This window comes from Neoarius graeffei, chromosome 12 (genome assembly GCF_027579695.1).
Source record: "Neoarius graeffei isolate fNeoGra1 chromosome 12, fNeoGra1.pri, whole genome shotgun sequence".
Classification (NCBI taxonomy): domain Eukaryota; kingdom Metazoa; phylum Chordata; class Actinopteri; order Siluriformes; family Ariidae; genus Neoarius; species Neoarius graeffei.
The window spans coordinates 15,268,504-15,290,237 of NC_083580.1; the positions used below are offsets into that span (position 1 = coordinate 15,268,504).

The window sequence follows — 21,734 nt, forward strand, 5'->3', positions numbered from 1 at the left end:
AGAACCAACTAATTAAATTGGTGTGGCCTTATGTGAATATATTTGTGCAGCAAAATACAATGAATTTTTCCACATGCACATTAACTAAACTCTTCTAAAAGCTACTTTGGTTAAGTTTAACCCCAATTCCAAAAAAAGTTGGGACACTGTTAAAAACAATGAATTATTTGCAAATCGTGAAAACATTATATTTAACTGAAAATAGTAAAAAAAGACATCATATCAAATGTCGAAACTAGAAATCTTATTGTTTTTTGAAAATGTATGTTCATTTTGAATTTAATGACAGCAATACATTTTTAAAAAATTGGGACGGGGCAACAAAAGACTGGAAAAGGTATGTAATGTTTAACTAAAAAAAAAAATTTAAACAACTAATTTGGTTAATTGGCAACAAGTCAGTAACATGACTGGGGATAAAAAGAACATCCCAGAAAGACTGAGTCTCTCAGAAGTAAAGATGAGAAGAGGGACCATCTGGCTTATCATCAGTGCACAGTTCAAAAGCCAGCATCTGTGATGATATGGGGTTGCATTAGTGCATGGGAAGCTACCATTAGCGCTGAACGATATACACAGGTTTTGGAGCAACATTCTGCCATCCAGGTGACACTTTTTTCAGGGAAGGCCTTACTTATTTCAGCAAGACAATGCCAAACTGCATTCTGAGCATATTACAACTGCATGGCTCCATAGTTAGAGTCCAGGGGCTAGACTGGCCTGCCTGCTTTCCAGATCTGTCTCCCATTGAAAACATTTGGTGCATTATGAAGCGCAAAATACGACAAAGGAGACCTCGAATTGTTGAACAAATGAAATTTTGTATCAGGTAAGAATGGGACAACGTTTCTCTTTCAAAACTATAGCAATTGGTCTCCTTAGTTCCCAAACATTTAGAGTATTGTTAAAAATAGAGGTGATATAACACAGTAGTAAACATGCCCCTGTCCCAATTTTTTTGAAATGTGTTGCTGATATCAAAATTCAAAATGAGCATATATTTTCCAAAAAAACAATAAAATTTCTCTTCGACATTTGATATGCTGTCTTTGTACTATTTCTAATCAAATATAGTGTTTCCACGATTTACAAATCATTGCATTCTGTTTTTATTGATATTTTAGCCAGCGGTCCAACTTTTTTGGAAATGGGATTGTATAATTAAAGAAAATATTTGGGCATGATTTTGTGTTTACGTTCATAAAACGTTGCAAAATAGGATTGCTTTAAAATGATTCAGCTCTTTGAAAAAACTTTCATCGATATATTCTGGTTTCTTCAAATGTGACGGGGCATTTGAAGACCCCAAATGTACCTTAATGACGCAATGACAAAAAGTCAGTATGCTCTTCATAAATATTGAAAGAAATTATTGATTTTGAGCCATGGATACTCTGGTTCAGTTTACCAATTGAGACTTTAATGTAATTGCATGGAAAATTCTTTAAAAAAAATTTTAATGGGGGAAAAAAAAAAAGGCTGATTGTACAACAGTGACTAATCGTACATGAATGCGTGGGGCTGTTTTCTGGTCAGTGGAAAAGGGCCATCTTTGGCACACATGTACAACAGTGACTAATCGTACATGAATGCGTGGGGCTGTTTTCTGGTCAGTGGAAAAGGGCCATCTTTGACACACACCTTGTTTGCAGCTGCTGACATTTAGCAGACCTGAAGCGAGACATTTTCCTCCCACGCAGAATCCAGCATTATCTGGATTAACTGTAATATTTGCAAAAACTTCACTGGGAGGGACAAAGCGGTAAGCAGGAACTCCCTTGACACTCCGCTCCAACTCAAACGTAGCATAGATTGACCTGAAAACCACATACACAACTCTGTTAATCATGTTATAATGAACTGAAGATAAACCTGCTTTTAAATGTCAATAACCAAAGTTATTCATGTGATAGAATCATACTTGATCCAATTAACTTAAAATAAATCGTACTGTGTTGTATCCTCGTTCATCAACGTTTCATTGTTATTTCTAAAAAAGCCGAGGTGTTTTCTCAGACTCAGTGCACACATTTACACAAATATCTTTCTGCATTTTCTTCATGCTCTTTGTAACGTGATATAGCGGCTCACGCATAGGCTGAAGTGTTAACTTTGCTGTAGCACTGCGTTTCTTTATTGAGTAAAGAACTTGAGTGATTTAAAAAAAAACACTGATCTATACAAAGTTAGTTTGCCTAATAATGAACAGATAGTAAAGAAAATAACCGGATATTCGTGAGAGATCGAGCTAACTGTGCAAACACCAAATAAAAACAGAATGTGATGATTTGCGAATCATGGAAACCTTGTATATGACAATCCTATACAGGGCTCGACATTAACTTTTAAACCCTGGAGGCAGTGGGGGTTAATTTCCACTTTCTCCCCAATATTATCACTTTCCCTCTATTTTGCAAGTACTACTTTTTTTTTCTTTAGGAAAACCATAGAATAGTTGTGAATTGCAACATAAAATGAAGATCACACATTGAGTTTAAGTTTGGCTATTGGTTACTTTTACTTGTAACAGACAACAATTTTATCCAAAATAGTTTTTCCTGCCTTAGTCGATTTTTCATTTCACTTGCGTGCAGCTGTTGTAAAGTTAAGTGTGTTTGTGTAGAACTCTCTCAGCTGTCTCTAGCGCTGTTGCCTCACAGCAAGAAGGTCCGGGTTTGAGCCCCGTGGCCGGCGAGGGCCTTTCTGTGTGGAGTTTGCATGTTCTCCCCGTGTCCGTGTGGGTTTCCTCCGGGTGCTCCGGTTTCCCCCACAGTCCAAAGACATGCAGGTTAGGTTAACTGGTGACTCTAAATTGACCGTAGGTGTGAATGTGAGTGTGAATGGTTGTCTGTGTCTATGTGGCAGCCCTGTGATGACCTGGCGACTTCTCCAGGGTGTACCCCGCCTTTTGCCCGTAGTCAGCTGGGATAGGCTCCAGCTTGCCTGTGACCCTGTAGAACAGGATAAAGCGGCTAGAGATAATGAGATGAGATAAATCTATAACAAAGTTTGTATGAAGAAAACAATAGGGTGCCAAGACTTTTGAACAGTTCTGCATTTGAGAATATTTATATATTTTTTTTGTTCTATCATCCACCTCTAGATTTAAAAAAAAAAAAAAAACACGTGCTGCGTTATGACAGGCAAGATAATGTTTGAGTTTAAAATTATTGTTTAGTGTGAAGGTTGTGCATGTTTTATACAGACCTGGCAATCTGCAACTGAATCAGTGCAGCTGGTCTGTCATGACGCAGCGCAGGTTTTTTTTTTTTTTTAAATAAACTACTTTGCACAGGGGAGCGGTCACGTGACCCGACGAAGATGGCAGCTTAGAAGTGAGGCTCTGATCATCCCTGCACAAAAATCTGTTTATTCCCCGGACAGTGGCTTGGAATTCAGATTCTCCACTCAGAGTTAAATATGTCGACATCTCACGCAACTAAGGAATGTGACATTTTGACCAGAGCTTGAAAACCAACCGCTCAAAACAAGAAAACGGCCCCGTCACCCGAGCAAGCAGATGCTAGTAACATGGCCGACATAGCGGATGTGCTAAGAGAGCTAAAGTCGCTCCGCTCCGAGTTCAGACTAAAACTGGATGGCATTAATACCCGCCTCGGAGAGGTAACCAATGCTATAACTGCATTAGAAGGCAAAGTGACTAAAGTTAAACAAGACGTGTCGGAGCACACTAAACGCATTCGAGAAGTGGAGGACCGGGTGATGGCGGCTGAGGAGGAACTTGAGTGTGCGGGTGGAGTTGGCTTCAACTGTAAAAAGGCTGTCATATTTGGAGATGAAGACCGACGACTTGGAGAACCGAGGCAGGAGGAAGAATCTGCGTTTGTTTGGTCTCAAGGAGGGTGCCGAAGGTATGTGACCTTTGCTGGATTTTATCCGAGAAATGTTACCGAAGTGGCTGGAGCTCACTGCGGAACAGACCCCGGTGTTGGAGCGGGTGCATTGCACCTTGGCGCTGGCAAAGCCTAACCAGCACAGAGCCGTCCTTATACGCTTCTGGAAATTTCAGGATAGACAGACTGTTTATCGTCTTTCATTACAGAAAAATATTCTACACGATGGAACTAAGCTCACTCTGGTACAGGACTTTTCAGCAGAAATGATGTGGAAACGTTGGGAATTCAACACGGTCAGAAAGTTGTACAGTGAGATGGGGGAATTTCGAGGATTCCAGTTAAATCCCTGCAAGATGAGAGTGGTTCATGACAGGAAGGTGTTCCTCTTCTCTTCACCGCGTGAAGCAGAGGAATTTCACCATGAAATTCAGCCTAAAGATGACCTCTTTCCTTCATAGTCAGCCTCTGATGACAGGTAACACCAGTAAGAGGTACAGTAACAGTGAGACGGACTAACGGGACTGGCAATAGGAATGTTATAAATGACCCGGCACTTTTTTTTTGGTTTACTAATGAAGGTATAAGTTCATTGTAAATTGTTTAAAATGAATAATCCATACGGAGTGTGAACCGGGTAAGGTCTTATTGAGCCCCCCCGTTTATTTTTTCCTTTCTTCTCAACTAAAGTTGTTAGTCTCATTGTGACAAAGACCAAGTTACTTTTTCTTCTTTTTTCTTACTTTGCTATTGAAGCTCATTTATGCAAAATGATTGCTGGAATGGGGGGGTAGGTAAGGGAGTAAATTTAATTTCAATTTATAATTTTTTTTTATATATAGACAAATCCGTCCCTTTGTGAACATCTGGGGAAAAACTATAATTTTGATTGTTGTAAGCGTTGTGCAGGGTTGGTGACGAGCTTAAAGACACACATTGACTAATTAACTGCTCCTCATGTAAATGTGGATCAGTCAGTGCGTTTACATGCACACAGAGAAAATCGAATTTCTGCCGTTGCTTGACTGAAATCGAAGTTCTAAATGGCATGGAAACACCTTAGCTCGGCTGAAATCGAACCGAACTTGATTTCTCGTAATCGAGCTACGCGACCTAGATTATGCGATTGTAGCCGAGCTACTTAGACTACGTTCAGACTGCACCCTGAAACGACCCATATCCGACTTTTTTGCCCATATGCGACCTGTATCCGATTTTTTCCACATGCGACCCAGGCCGCTTGGATATGTGGTCCTAATTCCGATGCATATCCAATATTTTCACATGCGACTGCAGTCTGACCGGACAGGTCGCATTCATGCGACCTACACGTCATCAACAAGAGACAAACGTCACTATTCTGCGTTGGCTAATCCCGCCTCTTTGGTGGAAAACAACAACATTTGTACAGTTTTCAGAATTTAAATAGACTTTTATAGAATTGATCAAGCTAATGGTGGATTTGGTAGGGACCTGGATGTTGATCTGTTAGCCTGATTAAATAAAACAGTTTCTATAACTGATTTATAACTCAAACCATCCTGTACCACATCGCCAGGTCTCGCCTCATCTCCATAGCAAACTGCACTGGTGTTTATGCACCTTGAGCCAGCGCTGAGAGAAGTTGCAGAATTCAGCTGGCTATACACAATCTAAATAAATATTTATAAAAATGTAGAAAAAGTTTATTAATATGACGAAATAAATATGTGCAAATTATTAAGCCTGAATTAAGAGTTTGGTAATACAGCGGCCGTATCCCAAATGACTGCCTACTGAAGCTCGAGTGCACTATATAGAGTTTAAAAATCCATTACTTCCTAGTAACATGTAGTGCACTTATATAGAAATTAGAGAGACATTTAGGAGTCAACCCTCGTTACCAGGCTACACGTTTTCATTTCAGTTCAGAAACAAAAACACACACGAGACCTCACACTTTAACACTAACCAGATAATTAAACAAACAAACAAACAAACAAACAAACAAGAAAATCATTAAAATTGAAGAGTGCGCTTTTTTTTTGTTTACGTATTAAGTAGATGTGCTTATTACGTGTCAATTTGCGCATGCGGGACACTTTTGGGTCGTTTTCCGTTCATATTGGAGATCGCATACAAGTCTCATATAATTGGTAATGTGAACGGCCTAACAAAAAAATCGGATTTCACAACAAATCGGATATGGGTCGTTTCAGGTTGCAGTCTGAACGTAGTGTATGTGCATGTATACCCTATCGAGCTACGTAGTCGAGCTACTTACTTCAGCACTGCCCCTTACGGAAGTGACGAGTGACGAGACCGCAAGCGGGAAACACGACAGCCTCGGTCGGCATGACAACAGTAGTAGCGAGCAGCAGAAGAGGTCAGGAGGAACAAACGAAGAAGAGAAAATGGCGAGCAGAAACGTGCACTTCTGGAGCAATGAGGAGACAGAGTTCATGCTCATTCAGCTTAAGGAGTTGAATATATTAAAATTCATGGACGGGAGAAAAACAAGCAATGGAGAACATGGAACTGATAACTTTGTTTATACTCTTGAATAGCTCTTCTTCATGACGACAACCGGAAGTGTACCAACACGATGGGGCGTGTAGCGCCACCTGTGGCTCGGGTGCACAATGTACCTCACACAATAGCTCGATTCCCTTGTGTGCATGTAGGATTGGATTTCTCTGGCACCCCTGCTGGGACCCTTAGCTCGATTACCGACAGTAGCTCGATTTGGATGTGCATGTAAACATACTGAGTGCTTCTCATTCATTTAGCAAAGATGGGAATGACGGGAACAATGTTCAGTGTTCCGATCTTAAAACACTTCAGTTGGGGAAGTGTGGGGGCGGGAAGTTGGGATATCTGGCATGGTATGCGGTTTGTTTTTTTTGTTTTTTGTTGTTTGTTTTCTTTTGTTTTGTTTTTTACACACTATCAAGGCTCCTATCAGCAGTGTCTTTGTTTACTTATTTACTCTAATTGGCAGGACAGAACTACATCTTGCTCATGAGACTAAAATACTAATATGTCTGAAATAAAAATTACTAATTGGAATGTTAGGGGGCTGAGAGAAATGACTAAATTGAAGCAAGTCTTAAACAGAATTAAACAACTTAAGTCCCAAATAGTTTTCTTGCAGGAGATACATTTAAGGGCAACAGAAATTGATAGATTAAAAAAAAAAAAAAAAAGAGAGAGATGGCCAGGTCAGGTCTTGTGTGCTCCATATAGTAATCATGCTAGGGGTGTACTTATACATAAATCTCTACCATTCCAAACCACTAATGTTATTTGTGATCAATATGGCAGGTACAGTGCAATGCAATAATGAGTACACCCCCTCTGAAAAACGACATTTTTCACAGTATTAAAATGAACACAAACAATATGTCCCAAACAGTTCCTTGATGATGTTTATTGCACTATGTTCTTACATTATAACTCAAGCAGAAAGGTGAAAAGATGCCTTAAATTACATATTTTTCTGTTTCCGTGAAAGTGGGGTGGAGCAAAAGTGAGTACACCCCACAACAAACTCAATTACATCCAGTACATTTAGTACTTTGTATGGCCTCCATTATTTGCAATGACAGCCCCAAGTCTCCTTGGCATGGAGTGCACAAGTTGACAACATTTGGCTACATCAATCTTTTTCCATTCTTCAAGGATGACATCTTTCAGAGCCTGGATGTTGGATGGAGAGTGAAGCTCAACCTGCCTCTTCAGTATTCCCCAAAGATGCTCTATAGGGTTCAGATCAGGTGACATACTTGGCCATGGAATCACTCTCACCCTGTTCCTCTTCAGAAAGTCAGCAGTGGCCTTAGATGTGTGTTTTGGGTCATTGTCATGTTGAAAAATGGCACGACGACCAACGGCCCGAAGTGATGGAAGCATCTTGGCTTTCAGTATAGAGCAGTACATTTGAGAATTCATGATGCCATCAATGAAATGCAGTTCTCCAACACCCGCAGCACTCATGCAACCCCACATAAGAACCCCCTCCATGTTTCACTGTGGGCACCATGCATTTTTCCTTGTACTCCTCACCCTTGCGACGCCAGACTGTTTTGAAGCCATCAGTTCCAAAAAGATTGATTTTGGTCTCATCACTCCAGAGTATAGAGTCCCAGTAGCCTTCATCCTTTTCAGCATGTGCCCTGGCGAACTCTAGACGGGCTTTTTTGTGACTGGGCTTTAGGAGAGGCTTCCTTCGGGGACGACACCCATGCATGCCATTCCGCTGCACTGTACGGCATATTGTGTCACGTGACACATTCACTCCAATTTCAGTCTCTACTTCCTTAGATACCTGTTGTGCACTTGCATGCCGATTTTCCTCAACTTTTCTCATTACAAGCCGCTCCTGCCTGGGTGTTAATTTTCTTGGCCGGCCTGTACGTCTCTGTACTTTGGCTGCAGTTCCATCTGTCTTGAATTTTTGGATCACTTTTGCAACCATGTTCTTACTGATAAGTAAGGCTTTACTGATCTTCTTGTAGCCCTCACCTCTCTTGTGTAAAGCAATAATCCGCTTTCTCAGATCCAGAGACATTTCCTGGCCATGAGGTGCCATTGCTGACAGCAGGAAATGGGAAAGGGTGGTTTGCTTTAGGTAACAGCCTTTTGTAGCCAACTGCCTAATTAACACCTGTGTAATGACTAATTAGACTCACCTGTGGTTAATTGTTTGTTCAGGTCCACATTGGTAGCCTAAAAAGCTGCTTTACTCAGAGCCCTTCAGTGGGGTGTACTCATTTCTGCACCACACAAATTTCACTAAAACTGAAATAAAAATCATTTAAGTTATATTATTAGCCTTTGTTTTGAGTTCAAAAGCTCAACAGAACCTGTGTTTAACTTAGTCTGGGAACATTTTGGAAATATATCTTTGTGTTCCTTGTCATATTGTGTGAAATGTTACTTTTCAAAGAGTGTGTACTCATTATTGCATTGCACTGTATATCATTATTCAAGGTAACGTATCCACATGTGGAATAAATTCGGTATGCATCTACGGTCCGAATGATGATATTCCAACATTTTTTCAGAATCTCTTCCTCACTCTGTCCACCTTGCAAGGTATGTACATTATCGGTGGTGATTTTAATTGTACTTTAGTACCCACAAAAGATCGCTCTACTAATCTTGACTCTACTCATGTACGAACAAGGAAAATATTATTGCAGTCTTGTAAAGATTTGAATCTGGTTGAAGTATGGAGGGAACTACACCCAGATGAAGTTGAATACTCCTGTTATTCGAGTACACATGGCACCCACTCGCGAATCGACTATTTTTTGGTCTCATTTGGACTTCTTTCAAAAATTAAAGGATGCTGGTATGATAGCATTGTCATTAGTGATCATGCAGCTGTATCATTAAACCTACATATAGATACATTTATCCATATCCCTAAGAGATGGAGATTTCCTGTTGAGTTACTGCAGGATGCAAAGTTTATAAAATTTGCTGAAGAACGCATTAACAATTACTTTGAAATCAGTCACGACCAGACTGACGCTTGTGTTAGATGGGAGGCATTCAAAGCATATATCAGAGGGGAAATTATTAGCTTTACGAAATCTAAAGCGAAACAACAACGTATGGAAATGGAGACAATTGAAAATCAAATTAGACTGTTGGAACAGGAATTGTATAATAATTACAGCCCGCAGAAAGCAAAGGACTTACAAATTATTAGAGCCAAATATAACAAATTATCCATAGAAAAAGTCGGAAAAAATTGAATGTGGCTTAAACAGTCTTACTATGATCAGGAAGAAAAATGTGGTAAACTGTTGGCTTGGCAACTTAAAAAAAAAAAAAAAGCAGTTGGACAGAGCAATCAACAGCGTCAAGACGCCAGGCGATGTGGCCTCAGAACCAGTGGAGATCAATAACATTTTTAGGGATTTCTATGAGGCCTTGTATACATCAGAGCGTTTAGATGATTTACACCGTCAAAATTCTTTTTTAGATCAATTGACGTTTCGGACTCTGTCAGAAAATGAGCGAAAGGAGTTGGATTGTAGTCTAACAACAAAGGAATTAGCAGAAGCCATCCAAAGTATGCAGAGTGGGAAAGCACCAGGGCCGGACGGCTTTCCAATTGAATTTTACAAGAGATTTGGGGAGAAACTTCTGGTCCCATTATCGGACATGTATAAGGAATCCTATATAGACCCCTTGCACTGACGTCACCCGAAACCGGAAGTAAACAAACCCTGCGCCATATTGGAAGACCAACAAACTCGTGATTAGGGGGAAATAACGGCAGCGGTATGTGAACCCACGAGAATAAAGTGGAGTGGCAAACGACTTAAACAAACAAATCTGAGCTGTTTTATTTATGATTTATTGGCCCAACAGTAGACTTGAAAGAAACCTGTGTGAGACTTGGCAAAAAACTGTGGATATAATGGATAAGTCTGTGCATGATCTGTGGACATGGCAGATTATTTCAAAACCCTGAAGCCTGCTGAAAGGAAGCGATATGTTGAGAAACTGACTCTGATTGATGGTTTTGTCCCTTGGCTGCGTTTATTACAGCCAGCCACTGACACATTTAGTGTGTCTAATGACTCGGGTGTTTTCGTTAGAATTTCATGCGCTTGGTTCATCAAACAACCTACAATGGTAAACTTTTGTGCTGTGTTAGGGTGTTCTACCAAAGCTGATGGGAAAGGTGAAAAGAAGTCTTTCTACAGAATACCAGCTGTGATTGAGACACAAGGGGAGCAAACCAAGGAGCTTTCTGCCAGGAGACAGAGAGAGTATTTAGCTGCTTTATGCAGAGCTGATCTGAATACTTCAAATCTACAACAGTAAAGAATACGTTCAGACCATTTTGTTACTGGTAAGTCACTAGGCTAGAGTGTTGTAGAACATTTTTTTAAATGTTTACTGAATAAAAACATCCTTAATTTTATCACATTTATGTTATATATTTCATTTCTTTCTTTTGTTTTAATTTTCCTCCCTCCATCCCTCTTTGGATTTTAAATATAGTTTTTCCCCATGTCCAAATAATTCAAAGATATATAAATAAAAACAGATAAGTAGTAAAAAAACTCTCGCTCGTAGTTTGTTTTATATTGTGAGTGAGTATGTATGTATGTATCCATGTATGTATGTACTTGAGGTCTTCCAATATGGCGCCCTAACAAAATCTCGCGGTACGGTGACGTCACGCGGTAGCCCTCTATAAAGGGAATACTCCCTCCGTCTTTGAGACTTGTGATAATAACTTTAATCCTGAAACCAAACAAACCACCAAATGAATGCTCCTCTTTCATGCCTATTAGTTTGATGGGGTGTGACATTAAAATACTTTGCAAGGCCTTGGCCAGAAGACTGGAGTCTTATCTACCCCATTTTGTTGACAATGATCAAAATGGCTTTGTCAAAAATAGACATGGATTTCGTAATATTCGGCGTGTTCTGAACATATTGTATGAAAAACACAACTCTAGAGATACAGCTGTGTTATCCTCAGACGCGCGTCAAGCCTTTGATAGGATCGAGTGGGGTTTCCTTTTTAATGTGCTCCCGCGGTTTGGAATTGGTGCTAATTTCCTGAGATGGATAAAGCTCTTGTATACAAGCCCAACTGCTGAAATATTGACCAATAATAATGTCTCTAAGCCATTTGCTCTCCATCGATCAACGCGACAAGGGTGTCCATTATCGCCTTTGCTATTTGTGTTGGCTACTGAGCCCTTGGCCATGGCCATAAGAGCTCATAAAGACATCACGGGTATAAGTATTGGAGGATATGAGCATCGCATAGCTTTATATGCGGATGACATGATTCTTTTTTTAACAAACTTAAAAGATAGTATTCCCCAATTATTACATTTGATGGAGACATTTGGAAACATATCAGGGTATGAAATAAATAATTCCAAATCTGCATTAATGTTCATCTCATCTTATTATCTCTAGCCGCTTTATCCTGTTCTACAGGGTCGCAGGCGAGCTGGAGCCTATCCCAGCTGACTACGGGCGAAAGGTGGGGTACACCCTGGACAAGTCGCCAGGTCATCACAGGGCTGACACATAGACACAGACAACCATTCACACTCACATTCACACCTACGGTCAATTTAGAGTCACCAGTTAACCTAACCTGCATGTCTTTGGACTGTGGGGGAAACCGGAGCACCCGGAGGAAACCCACGCGGACACGGGGAGAACATGCAAACTCTGCACAGAAAGGCCCTCGCTGGCCACAGGGCTCGAACCCGGACCTTCTTGCTGTGAGGCGACAGCGCTAACCACTACACCACTGTGCCGCCCCTGCATTAATGTTTTTGAATGAAAATGAAAGACTGCAACCTATTATAGATACACCGTTCACAGCCACTAAAGAAGGCTTTACATATTTGGGGATTAAAATCAGTCCTGATGTGAAACAAATAGTTTCTTTAAAATTATGACCCCCTGATGGACGGGGTGAGGGAGATGTTAAATCGCTGGACCAGGATGCCTATAACTATGATTGGTCGCATAAACATAATTAAAATGTTGGTCTTACCAAAGTTTCTATATCTATTTCAATCACTTCCGCTTCCTTTACCCAAAATCTTTTTTCTTAACATTATTAATATACTGAATCAATTTATCTGGAATGGTAAAAAGGCCAGGCTACAATTAAAACTATTATATTTACCATATGAAAGAGGTGGGCTTCAGCTCCCCAATTTAAAACCATTTCAGTGGGGTACTCTGCACTAGAGCCCTGCACTCCCGCAGGAGTCCCGCGGGACCCGACGCAAAGCAGTGCGGCGCGGGACAAATTTTGAAAGCTCATTGCGGGCGCGAGACGTGATAAGCTGCAGTCCCGCTAACTAAAAACGTGTTTAAAACAAAATTTATAAATTATTAATTTATGTCTATCATATATAATTTGTGCTGGATATTTTATTTGGCATTAATAAAAACATTTTAAGATGCCTAAATTTGCGGATGTGGTCTAATCTCGCATACGTTTCCGATTCCTTTCCGCTCTTCCGTGTTTGAGATCTCCGATCATGGCAGAAGAGCAGAGCTCCTCTAGTGAAGCTCACAGTGCTTCAGAAGTAAGTGCTGCTTTAAAAAGAGGTGCCTGGCAACGCCCACCCACGCTACATGCGCTAGGTGAAGGATCGGTCAGTGGAGAGCTCAGCTAAGCTCAGCATGTTTAATTCCCCAAGCCAATGACAAGAACTTTCGTGAGAAATAAAGCGAACGTCTGCATCATGCGGGATTTGCGGGCGGGAGCGGGACAAAATATGGCAGGCGCGGGTGGGAGCGGGACTGAAAATCATAATTCTTTGTGGGAGTGGGCGGGAGCGGGACTGCACAATGCGGGAGCGGGCGAGAGCGGGACTGAAAATTCTGTCCCGCGCAGACTTCTACTCTGCACACCAACAGGTTGTAGACACACCAACATTATCACAGTTTTCCCCTATATGGGGCAATAATTGTTTTACACCAGGGAGAGCAGATGGTGGATTTAGGATGTGGTTGAACAAAGGTGTTGCAAAATTTTTGGATTTATACACTACCGTTCAAAAGTTTGGGGTCACTTTGAAATGTCCTTATTTTTGAAAGAAAAGCACTGTTCTTTTCAATGAAGATCACTTTAAACTAATCAGAAATCCACTCTATACATTGCTAATGTGGTAAATGACTATTCTAGCTGCAAATGTCTGGTTTTTGGTGCAATATCTCCATAGGTGTATAGAGGCCCATTTCCAGCAACTCTCACTCCAGTGTTCTAATGGTACAATGTGTTTGCTCATTGCCTCAGAAGGCTAATGGATGATTAGAAAACCCTTGTACAATCATGTTAGCACAGCTGAAAACAGTTTCGCTCTTTAGAGAAGCTATAAAACTGACCTTCCTTTGAGCAGATTGAGTTTCTGGAGCATCACATTTGTGGGGTCGACTAAATGCTCAAAATGGCCAGAAAAATGTCTTGACTATATTTTCTATTCATTTTACAACTTATGGTGGCAAATAAAAGTGTGACTTTTCATGGAAAACACTAAATTGTCTGGGTGACCCCAAACTTTTGAACGGTAGTGTACGCAGAAGGTAGCTTGTTGTCATAATTAACTGTGTGAGAAATATGATATTCCAAGAAAGCACTTCTTTAAATACCTCCAACTGAAACGTTTTATTTTATCCACACATAAGCAATTGTCTGTAACCCCACTATCTAAAATCGAGGACTTGACTCTATCCCACATGGAGGGTAGAGGACAAATTTCACTGTTTTATGATTTACTGTTACAACATTCAAAAGAGTCATCTTGTAAAAAGCTGGAGGCATGGATAACTGATTTAAAGGAGGATATCCAGGAAATTGACTGGGAAAAGGCTTGTTTTAAGGCTCAGACCCAGTCGGTTAACACCAGATATAAGCTGCTACAATATAAGTGGTTAATGCACACTTATCTTACACCTTGCAGGTTGAATCATATATACCCTAATGTACCTGATATTTGTGTGAAATGCAGAGAAAAGGGTACGTTAATTCATTGCTTGTGGGAATGTTCAAAGATACACCAATTCTGGAAAAACGTATTACATTGCATCAGTCTCATAGCTGGTAGGGAAGTTCCGTTGCGAACCAAAATATGTTTACTGGGAATATACTCAGAGAACTTTGTTGTGTCCCAACGGCAATCCCTGCTCATTGACTTTGGACTCTTGCAAGCCAGGAGGATAACTGCATTATTGTGGAAAAGTACGGACGCACCTTCTATTGGAATGTGGACAAAAGAACTGATGTTCTGTCTCGCTTTGGAGAGACTTACATCTCATCTCATTATCTCTAGCCGCTTTATCCTGTTCTACAGGGTCGCAGGCAAGCTGGAGCCTATCCCAGCTGACTACGGGCGAAAGGCGGGGTACACCCTGGACAAATCGTCAGGTCATCACAGGGCTGACACATAGACACAGACAACCATTCACACTCACATTCACACCTACGGTCAATTTAGCGTCACCAGTTAACCTAACCTGCATGTCTTTGGACTGTGGGGGAAACCGGAGCACCCGGAGGAAACCCACGCGGACACGGGGAGAACATGCAAACTCCACACAGAAAGGCCCTCACCGGCCACGGGGCTCGAACCCAGACCTTCTTGCTGTGAGGCGACAGCGCTAACCACTACACCACCGTGCCGCCTAGAGACTTAGGCCCTGTCCACACGGCAACGGATTCAGGTGACTCCGATACAATTGCTTATCGTTTAGGCCTGGCGTCCACACGGCACCGGCGTTTTGGGTGCCCAAAACGCAATCTTTTTGAGAACGGGTTCCAGAGTGGAAAGATCTGGCAACGTTGCCGTTGTGAAGTCGTCTGGATGAGTAAAACGGATTTGTTTACGATGACGTCACAACCACATGACTGTGAGTGCTTCACGCCGGGTAGAAGTGTAACGAATATCACCAGGAAAAAGCCTTACAGAGCACTAGTGAGAGTGAAACACGAGCTTAGATATTATTATTATTATTATGTTCAGTGTTAGTTCACAGTAGTAATGCAAGAAGCAGAATAGTGACAGTAATAGTGAAGCAAAAACATGCAATTGTACAAACACTGCAGCTCTACAGCAAAATATTCATTTATGAAATGGTCTGATTCTTAACACCAGTAGTGCCAATGATCTTCTCATTGTGATGCGAGTTGTCAACAAATCCTATAACTTGGTTCATGAAACGCACTTACAAAATATTTTCACTGTGAATATTTATTGTGTAATGGTGCAAAGTGAGAGAGAGAGAGAGAGTCAATCCCGCCAGCAAAAATAGAGAAAAAAAGAGCAATCTCACCTCTTCAGATGTGGGTTTAAGTCCTACAATACATTCCTCAAAAAGGGCGTAGAAGAGCAAATTAATCATTATTTAATTAGCATTCAATTTATTCCGGACCATTAAAGACACCGCCTTCCGTGTAGAATCATAGGTCATCCTCGCCGCCATTTTGGAGAGGTCAAAGCGGAGAATAAAGATTAGCTGCGTTTAACTGTACCAACAGGTTTGCCATCCAAACGAGATCACATGAGATTACCTTTCACAGGTGAGACTGGAAAAATACTTTTCATTGTATTTTGTCATTATAATGTAATTTTACAAACAGATTTTCCTGACTTTGTGGCTAATATGCATCCTTACTTCTTCTATTGTTCTGGTGTCTCCGAAGGGACCGTCTTACAGCGCCCCTAGAGGTGTGGCATGTGTATTGCATCGTTTTCAGCAAGCGTTGCGTTGCCATATGGACCTGATATTTTACTGATTGTTGCCCATTTGGACGCGATATATTTTTAAATAACATCTCGTTGCCGTTGTCGTGTGGATGTAGCCTTACATATATTGTAAAAAAAAAAAAAAAGAATTTTGCTCACTTATGGAGACCTTATATGGACTTTCTGGAGACTCACAACCTTGAATTGTGATTAATTGCATAAGTTCTGCAATTTGTGCACTGCTGTGACCCTACTGAAATGTATTTTTGTTTTATTAATTATTATTACTTATTTACATTCATATAATTTTGTTTGTTTTATTTAATGTTTATCTGTTTTTTTTTTTGTTTTTTTCCTTTCTCTTATTATTATTATTGCCAGATTGGGGTATAATGTTTATGTTTAAATGTCAATGTGTAAATCAATGGAAAATCATAATTAAAAAATTTAATAAATAAATAAATAAATAAATAAGTGCTGTCAAGCGATTAAAATATTTAATCGCGATTAATGTCGCGACAGTCATAGTTAACTCGCGATTAATCGCAATTTAATCGCACATTTTTGTCACATAAAAGACCATTGTAATTCTCTTATCAGCATAAAAAAGTGAATGGGCTTGCTTTGTACCAATGTTTTGTTTTTTTATTACAAAGCATAACATGTCTTGACACAGCCACTGCAAAGTGAAACCTAAGCCGAGCACCGGCACGGGGCTAGCAAAAGAACCATGAGTGAAATGATCTACTGTTTGAGTTAGTCTACAACTTTTAATCAGAGAGACAGGTTACACAGTGACGGTAGGCTTGACATGCTTGATTATAATATAAAGTACACTATTATATTAAGTTTAAGTTGTTCGTTGATAAATATTGCATTGAATCTGATCTTTACTGTTTCAGCTCACTTAACACATTTTGTACTTTTACACTTTCTGCCTGTTGATGCGTCGCGCTGTCCAATCAGAGGCGGCCAAATTTGCATATTACAGGAAGGATTTCTGGGATAGCATTGAGTTTACAGTTCAGAGGGATCTGGCTTCTTTAGACGCTGTCTTCTTAAAACTGAATAAATATTTAAAAAGAGCCAAATGAGCCAGTCTTTTGAACGGCTCTTTTCAAAGAACGGATCACAAAGATTCAGATCCCATCAAAGAGCCATCAATCCCATCTCGACTAGCGCGCCCTGCCCGCGCTGATTCTCGGGGGGGGGGGGCAGAGGACTCTGGCTGTGCGGGGCATTACAGTCTAGCTGCTATCGTTTTGTCTCAGTTCCAAGTTCCTGGCAGTTTCAAAAGCTTATGAAAAACCTACATGTCACAGAGCGTTAATCTCGCGATAAAAAAAATTATCGCCGTTAAAATTGAGTCAAGTTAACGCGTTAATAACGCGACATTTTTGACAGCACTAATATAAATACTTTGCACAGGACTATGTTCCTCTGATAACAGAAACAAAGCTCCAGCTCTCTCTGCTCTTAATCTGTTCTGTTCTTTCAGGATTTATCGCGCATGTCGCTCTTTGTTGAGTTTTTTATGCCCGAGCTGTTTGAAACCAATCTGGTTTTTTTGGTGTCGAATAAGGAAGCGGCTTCAGCTGTAAGAAAATCAAAACACTTTCATGAAGGAGCTAACTTGAATGCGAGCAGAAAAAAAAAAAAAAACGAGATTCTTAAGCAAACTCTTCCATTTGTTTTTGGAAAATACATTTTAAATACAATCGTGAATTTCTCTGGAGTTTTCAGGCTGAGCTCCTCTCGTTGTATTCTGTAATCACTCATTTCCTCGTTGTTCTTGAAGCATTTGCTTCTATTTGTTAACATTTTTCTTGATAGCGGGGAGACGGTAATGCCTTTTATCTCTTTCTCTGTTTGAACAAGCAAAAACAGCGCAAAAATGAGCCATATTGAAGACAGATTAAGCCTTGCTTGCGTGAAAGACGGTGTCTGTCTGACCCCAGCTGTAATTATCACATGATGCATGACGTCATGCGCAAGGGATCTATAAACAGTAGGCGTACCATACAACAACAGCGGGGGTATATAAAATAACTTGCAAAGCAGTACATGAAACCGAGACTAAGGAAAATAGCCAAGACATAATGGCAGATACGTAGTGAGGCACGCTTTTAGGAACTGAAATAAAAGATCAAAAAGCCTCATTTTTGTGGTGCTAGTATGTAATATACGCTCATTCCAACTTGCCCCGTCGGGCACATCAGGGACATATCCCACTTGCCCGAATGCGTGTTTCACTTGCCCCAGGCAATCGGGCAGTCCTTAATGTCGAGCCCTGCCTATATTTAAGTGAAAATAGTTTGCAAATCACATTCTATTTTCATTTACAGTTGACACAGTGTCCCAAATTTTTTTTGGAAATGAGGGTGTAAATAAATAGGCCACAACTATCAAAAATAACCAGGGCTGTGATCATGTCTGCCACCTCGACTTGTCTGTGGGTTAGAGGTTGGTATTTTAGATACGATTTACTGAGTACATCAACGATTTGCAAATCAAACAGCAAAGCTGGAGTATTTTTTGTGAAATCAATACAGTAAACGGTAAATGCTTCTGAAATTAACACAGCACACTACCTGTACTCTACGCAGATCCTGTTATGCGTCAGTGACTGCTTTATTCACTCTCATACATGGTATGAGTGTGGCATATACATGGTATGGCATGGGAACTAAAGGCAAATTTTTTATCATCAAAATTCTATTTCTCATTTTATAAAATGTAAGAATGCATTTCTGACAGCCATTTTGTCATTGCTATAGCAAGTTATGAGTGTTTGAAATATGCTATGTCAGGGCTTTTCAAAGTGTGGGGCGCGCCTCCCCTGGGGGGTGCCAGAGTTCTTCAGGGGGGGTGCAACGTGAGGAAAAATAAACCAGAATAAGTTACTATTGCGGACATTTAGCGAACTTCAGCTAGCCTTTACCAGAGACAAAATGGATCGATTTTTAGTACCTAAAGCTACAGTGAGTGAGGAGACAGTCTGGGCCAAGCAAAAAAACAGAGCCTCCAGGATGTTGTGATTTGCAACTTCAGCGCAAATTCAACCAATCCCCGCGAATTCAGGGCGGTGTTGCAATTATATCCAATCACCGCAACTTTCCCGCAAATTTGACCAATCGTTGGCGTCGTCTTGAGGTGACGTCGACAAACTACCTTCCGCCTTACTTCTGTGTATACGTTCAAGAGAAACAGCATGCGCACAGTGTTGCCAGATTGGGCGGTTTCAAGTGCATTTTGGCGGGTTTTGAACATATTTTGGACTGGAAAACGTCAGCAGTATCTGGCAACACAGCATGTGTGAGTCAGTGTTTATATAGGCTTAAATTCTGTTATTGAAAGTGTGTTTTGTTTACAGTGAAGGACTGTGTGCACTTTACATTTTTTTTTTTACTTAATACAAGAAATTAATGGATGCCAACATTTTTGCCAAAATGGTATTTTATTTTCCATTGTTTAGGCAGCTTCAGCATCATACTGTGAGATTCTGTTCAAATTGTTTTTTTTCTTCTATGAAGCCTGAGCCATTTATTTTATTAGTTTATAATTATTGTTTAATTTAGTCTTCAGGAGAGACTGCCTGCACACAGTACTAGTATTAATAGTTTTTTTTCTTACATGAAAGCTGAGGCATTTATATTATATTTTAAAGTAACTTCATGTTGTGCTGTGAGGTTCTATGCACTTTAACTTTTGAACCAACAGGTGCATTTGGATCAGTAAAGCTTATTTTTCTGCATTTTTGTAGTCCTGGTAATCTTTTGTATTGGTAAAGTTGTTTATGGGACCATTTCTCAGTGTCTTTGTTTTTTTTATCAATAGTTTTTCAGTAATAACTTAATATTTAACATATCACTCAATTTTAATCACAAAAAGAGAAAACTGCAACAATTTCTCGCAACTTTCACTTCCTCCCGCAATGTAATCGCAACAAAAACCTAAAAAACACCGCAACTTTCAGCGCAATTTTTTGGAAAACCCCTGCAACATCAGACATTTTAGCCCGCAACAATCATAAAAAAGGCCCGTGAAATCCTGGAGGTACTGAAAAAAGAAGGAAGTATGACCATGATTATTTAAAGTTTGGATTTTCATGGACTGGATCTGAAGATGCTCCACTACCACAGTGTGTTGTCTGCCAAGAGGTGCTAGCTAACAATGCTATGAGATGTTTAAAATGTGTAAAACAAGATGTTTTAAAAAGCACAGATGTTTAAAATGTGAAAAAGAAAAAAAAATGTGTACAACAACCATTTTAAGTATAGCAACAACAAAAATTATAGGGGGGGGGGCGCTGTTGTTTATTTGCCCTCCGAGGGGGGGCTGACTCTCCCACACTTTGAAAACCCCTGCGCTATGTAATACATCAGTCCACATGTCAAAGCGATGGCCGTAAACGAGATTCGCTGAGACCTGTGCAAGACTTCATAGGACGGAAGTAAAACGTACAGCGGAAATCAAAGTGACCGACATCTGCCAACGTTGTCAAAAGACGTGCGCGCCCTCTTTCGAATGCTGATGTAACCAAGCCAGAAGTTTTCCTGTGTCCGAAATCGCTCCCTATTCACTATATAGTGAGGACGCCATTTTGTAGTGCTGTCCGAAACCTTAGTGAGGATTATTTACACCCTATATAGTGCACTCAAAATATCCCACAATGCATCACGAAAAGTAGTGTACAACCGATGGTCACTAACCAAAGCAATATATCCCATCATGCATTGTGGTCGCACTGAAAGAAATCAAATTAAAAGTCTTGAATTTGATTTAATAAAAGGCAGCAGCAAAGAAGAAAGGATTCAGCCTTGACTTAAAAGAACTGAAAGCTGCAGGTACTTTGTATTGATTAATGTGGGAAATGCGCTTAGTATAATATGGATTTATCACAAAAACACATACATGTATTTATTATTTTGAAACCCACCAGCCGACTGATCCGGCACGTTTTAATTATGCGACAGTAATGACATGAATACCAGCACGACGGACTAGTGTCCGAAAGCGTTTTTTTTTTCATTTAACCAAGGGTTCGAAGTCGTATGGAATAATCTCCATCACTGATGAAGCTGGCAAATCTCAAAATTAATCTAAATTGGAACGATATGGCGATCTGGCCACTGTGTAAACAGTTTTCAAAATGGCGGCGCTGACACTTTGCGTTTGAAGTCTCGCACAAGTCTCGGGAAGATCGCGTGGATAAGCGACGCCTGCCGTGGACCATACGAACTACATTCAACATGGCTAAAAACCGAAAAGGCCGATAAGTGTAATATATGCCAATACGAGTCACGATATAAGGTTAATAAAACCGAAAACGTAATTGAATAACACGTTAATTAAGAAATAAAGCAAGTTTAAAAATGACTTCAGGTCTCCTTTAACGAACGACAATATATGTAATCATGAGATCGTTTTCAAAGCTGATGGAAGAGCTAGAATGTAAAGTGTTTAATTTTTAATGCCATGCCCGCATCAAGAGCTATATTCACGGCACGAATAAGGTTATAAATAATGAAGGAATAAAAATGTATAAATGAATATATGAGTAGATAAACAGAAGAGGAGGCACACAAAACTAAACCAGCAAACAAATAAATTAACACAACTGAATAGGAGATATTTTAAAAAA

General features: G+C 40.2%; 1 protein-coding gene across 1 annotated transcript in view; it reads right to left on the minus strand.

Annotated features, from left to right (window-relative positions):
- Positions 1 to 21,734, minus strand: part of scarb2c (scavenger receptor class B, member 2c) — a 102,455-nt gene that overhangs the window by 39,835 nt on the left and 40,886 nt on the right. The window contains exon 7 of the mRNA XM_060935577.1: positions 1,642 to 1,817. Within this exon, the coding sequence (XP_060791560.1) occupies positions 1,642 to 1,817 (176 nt within the window). The remainder of the gene's footprint in view (positions 1 to 1,641; positions 1,818 to 21,734) is intronic.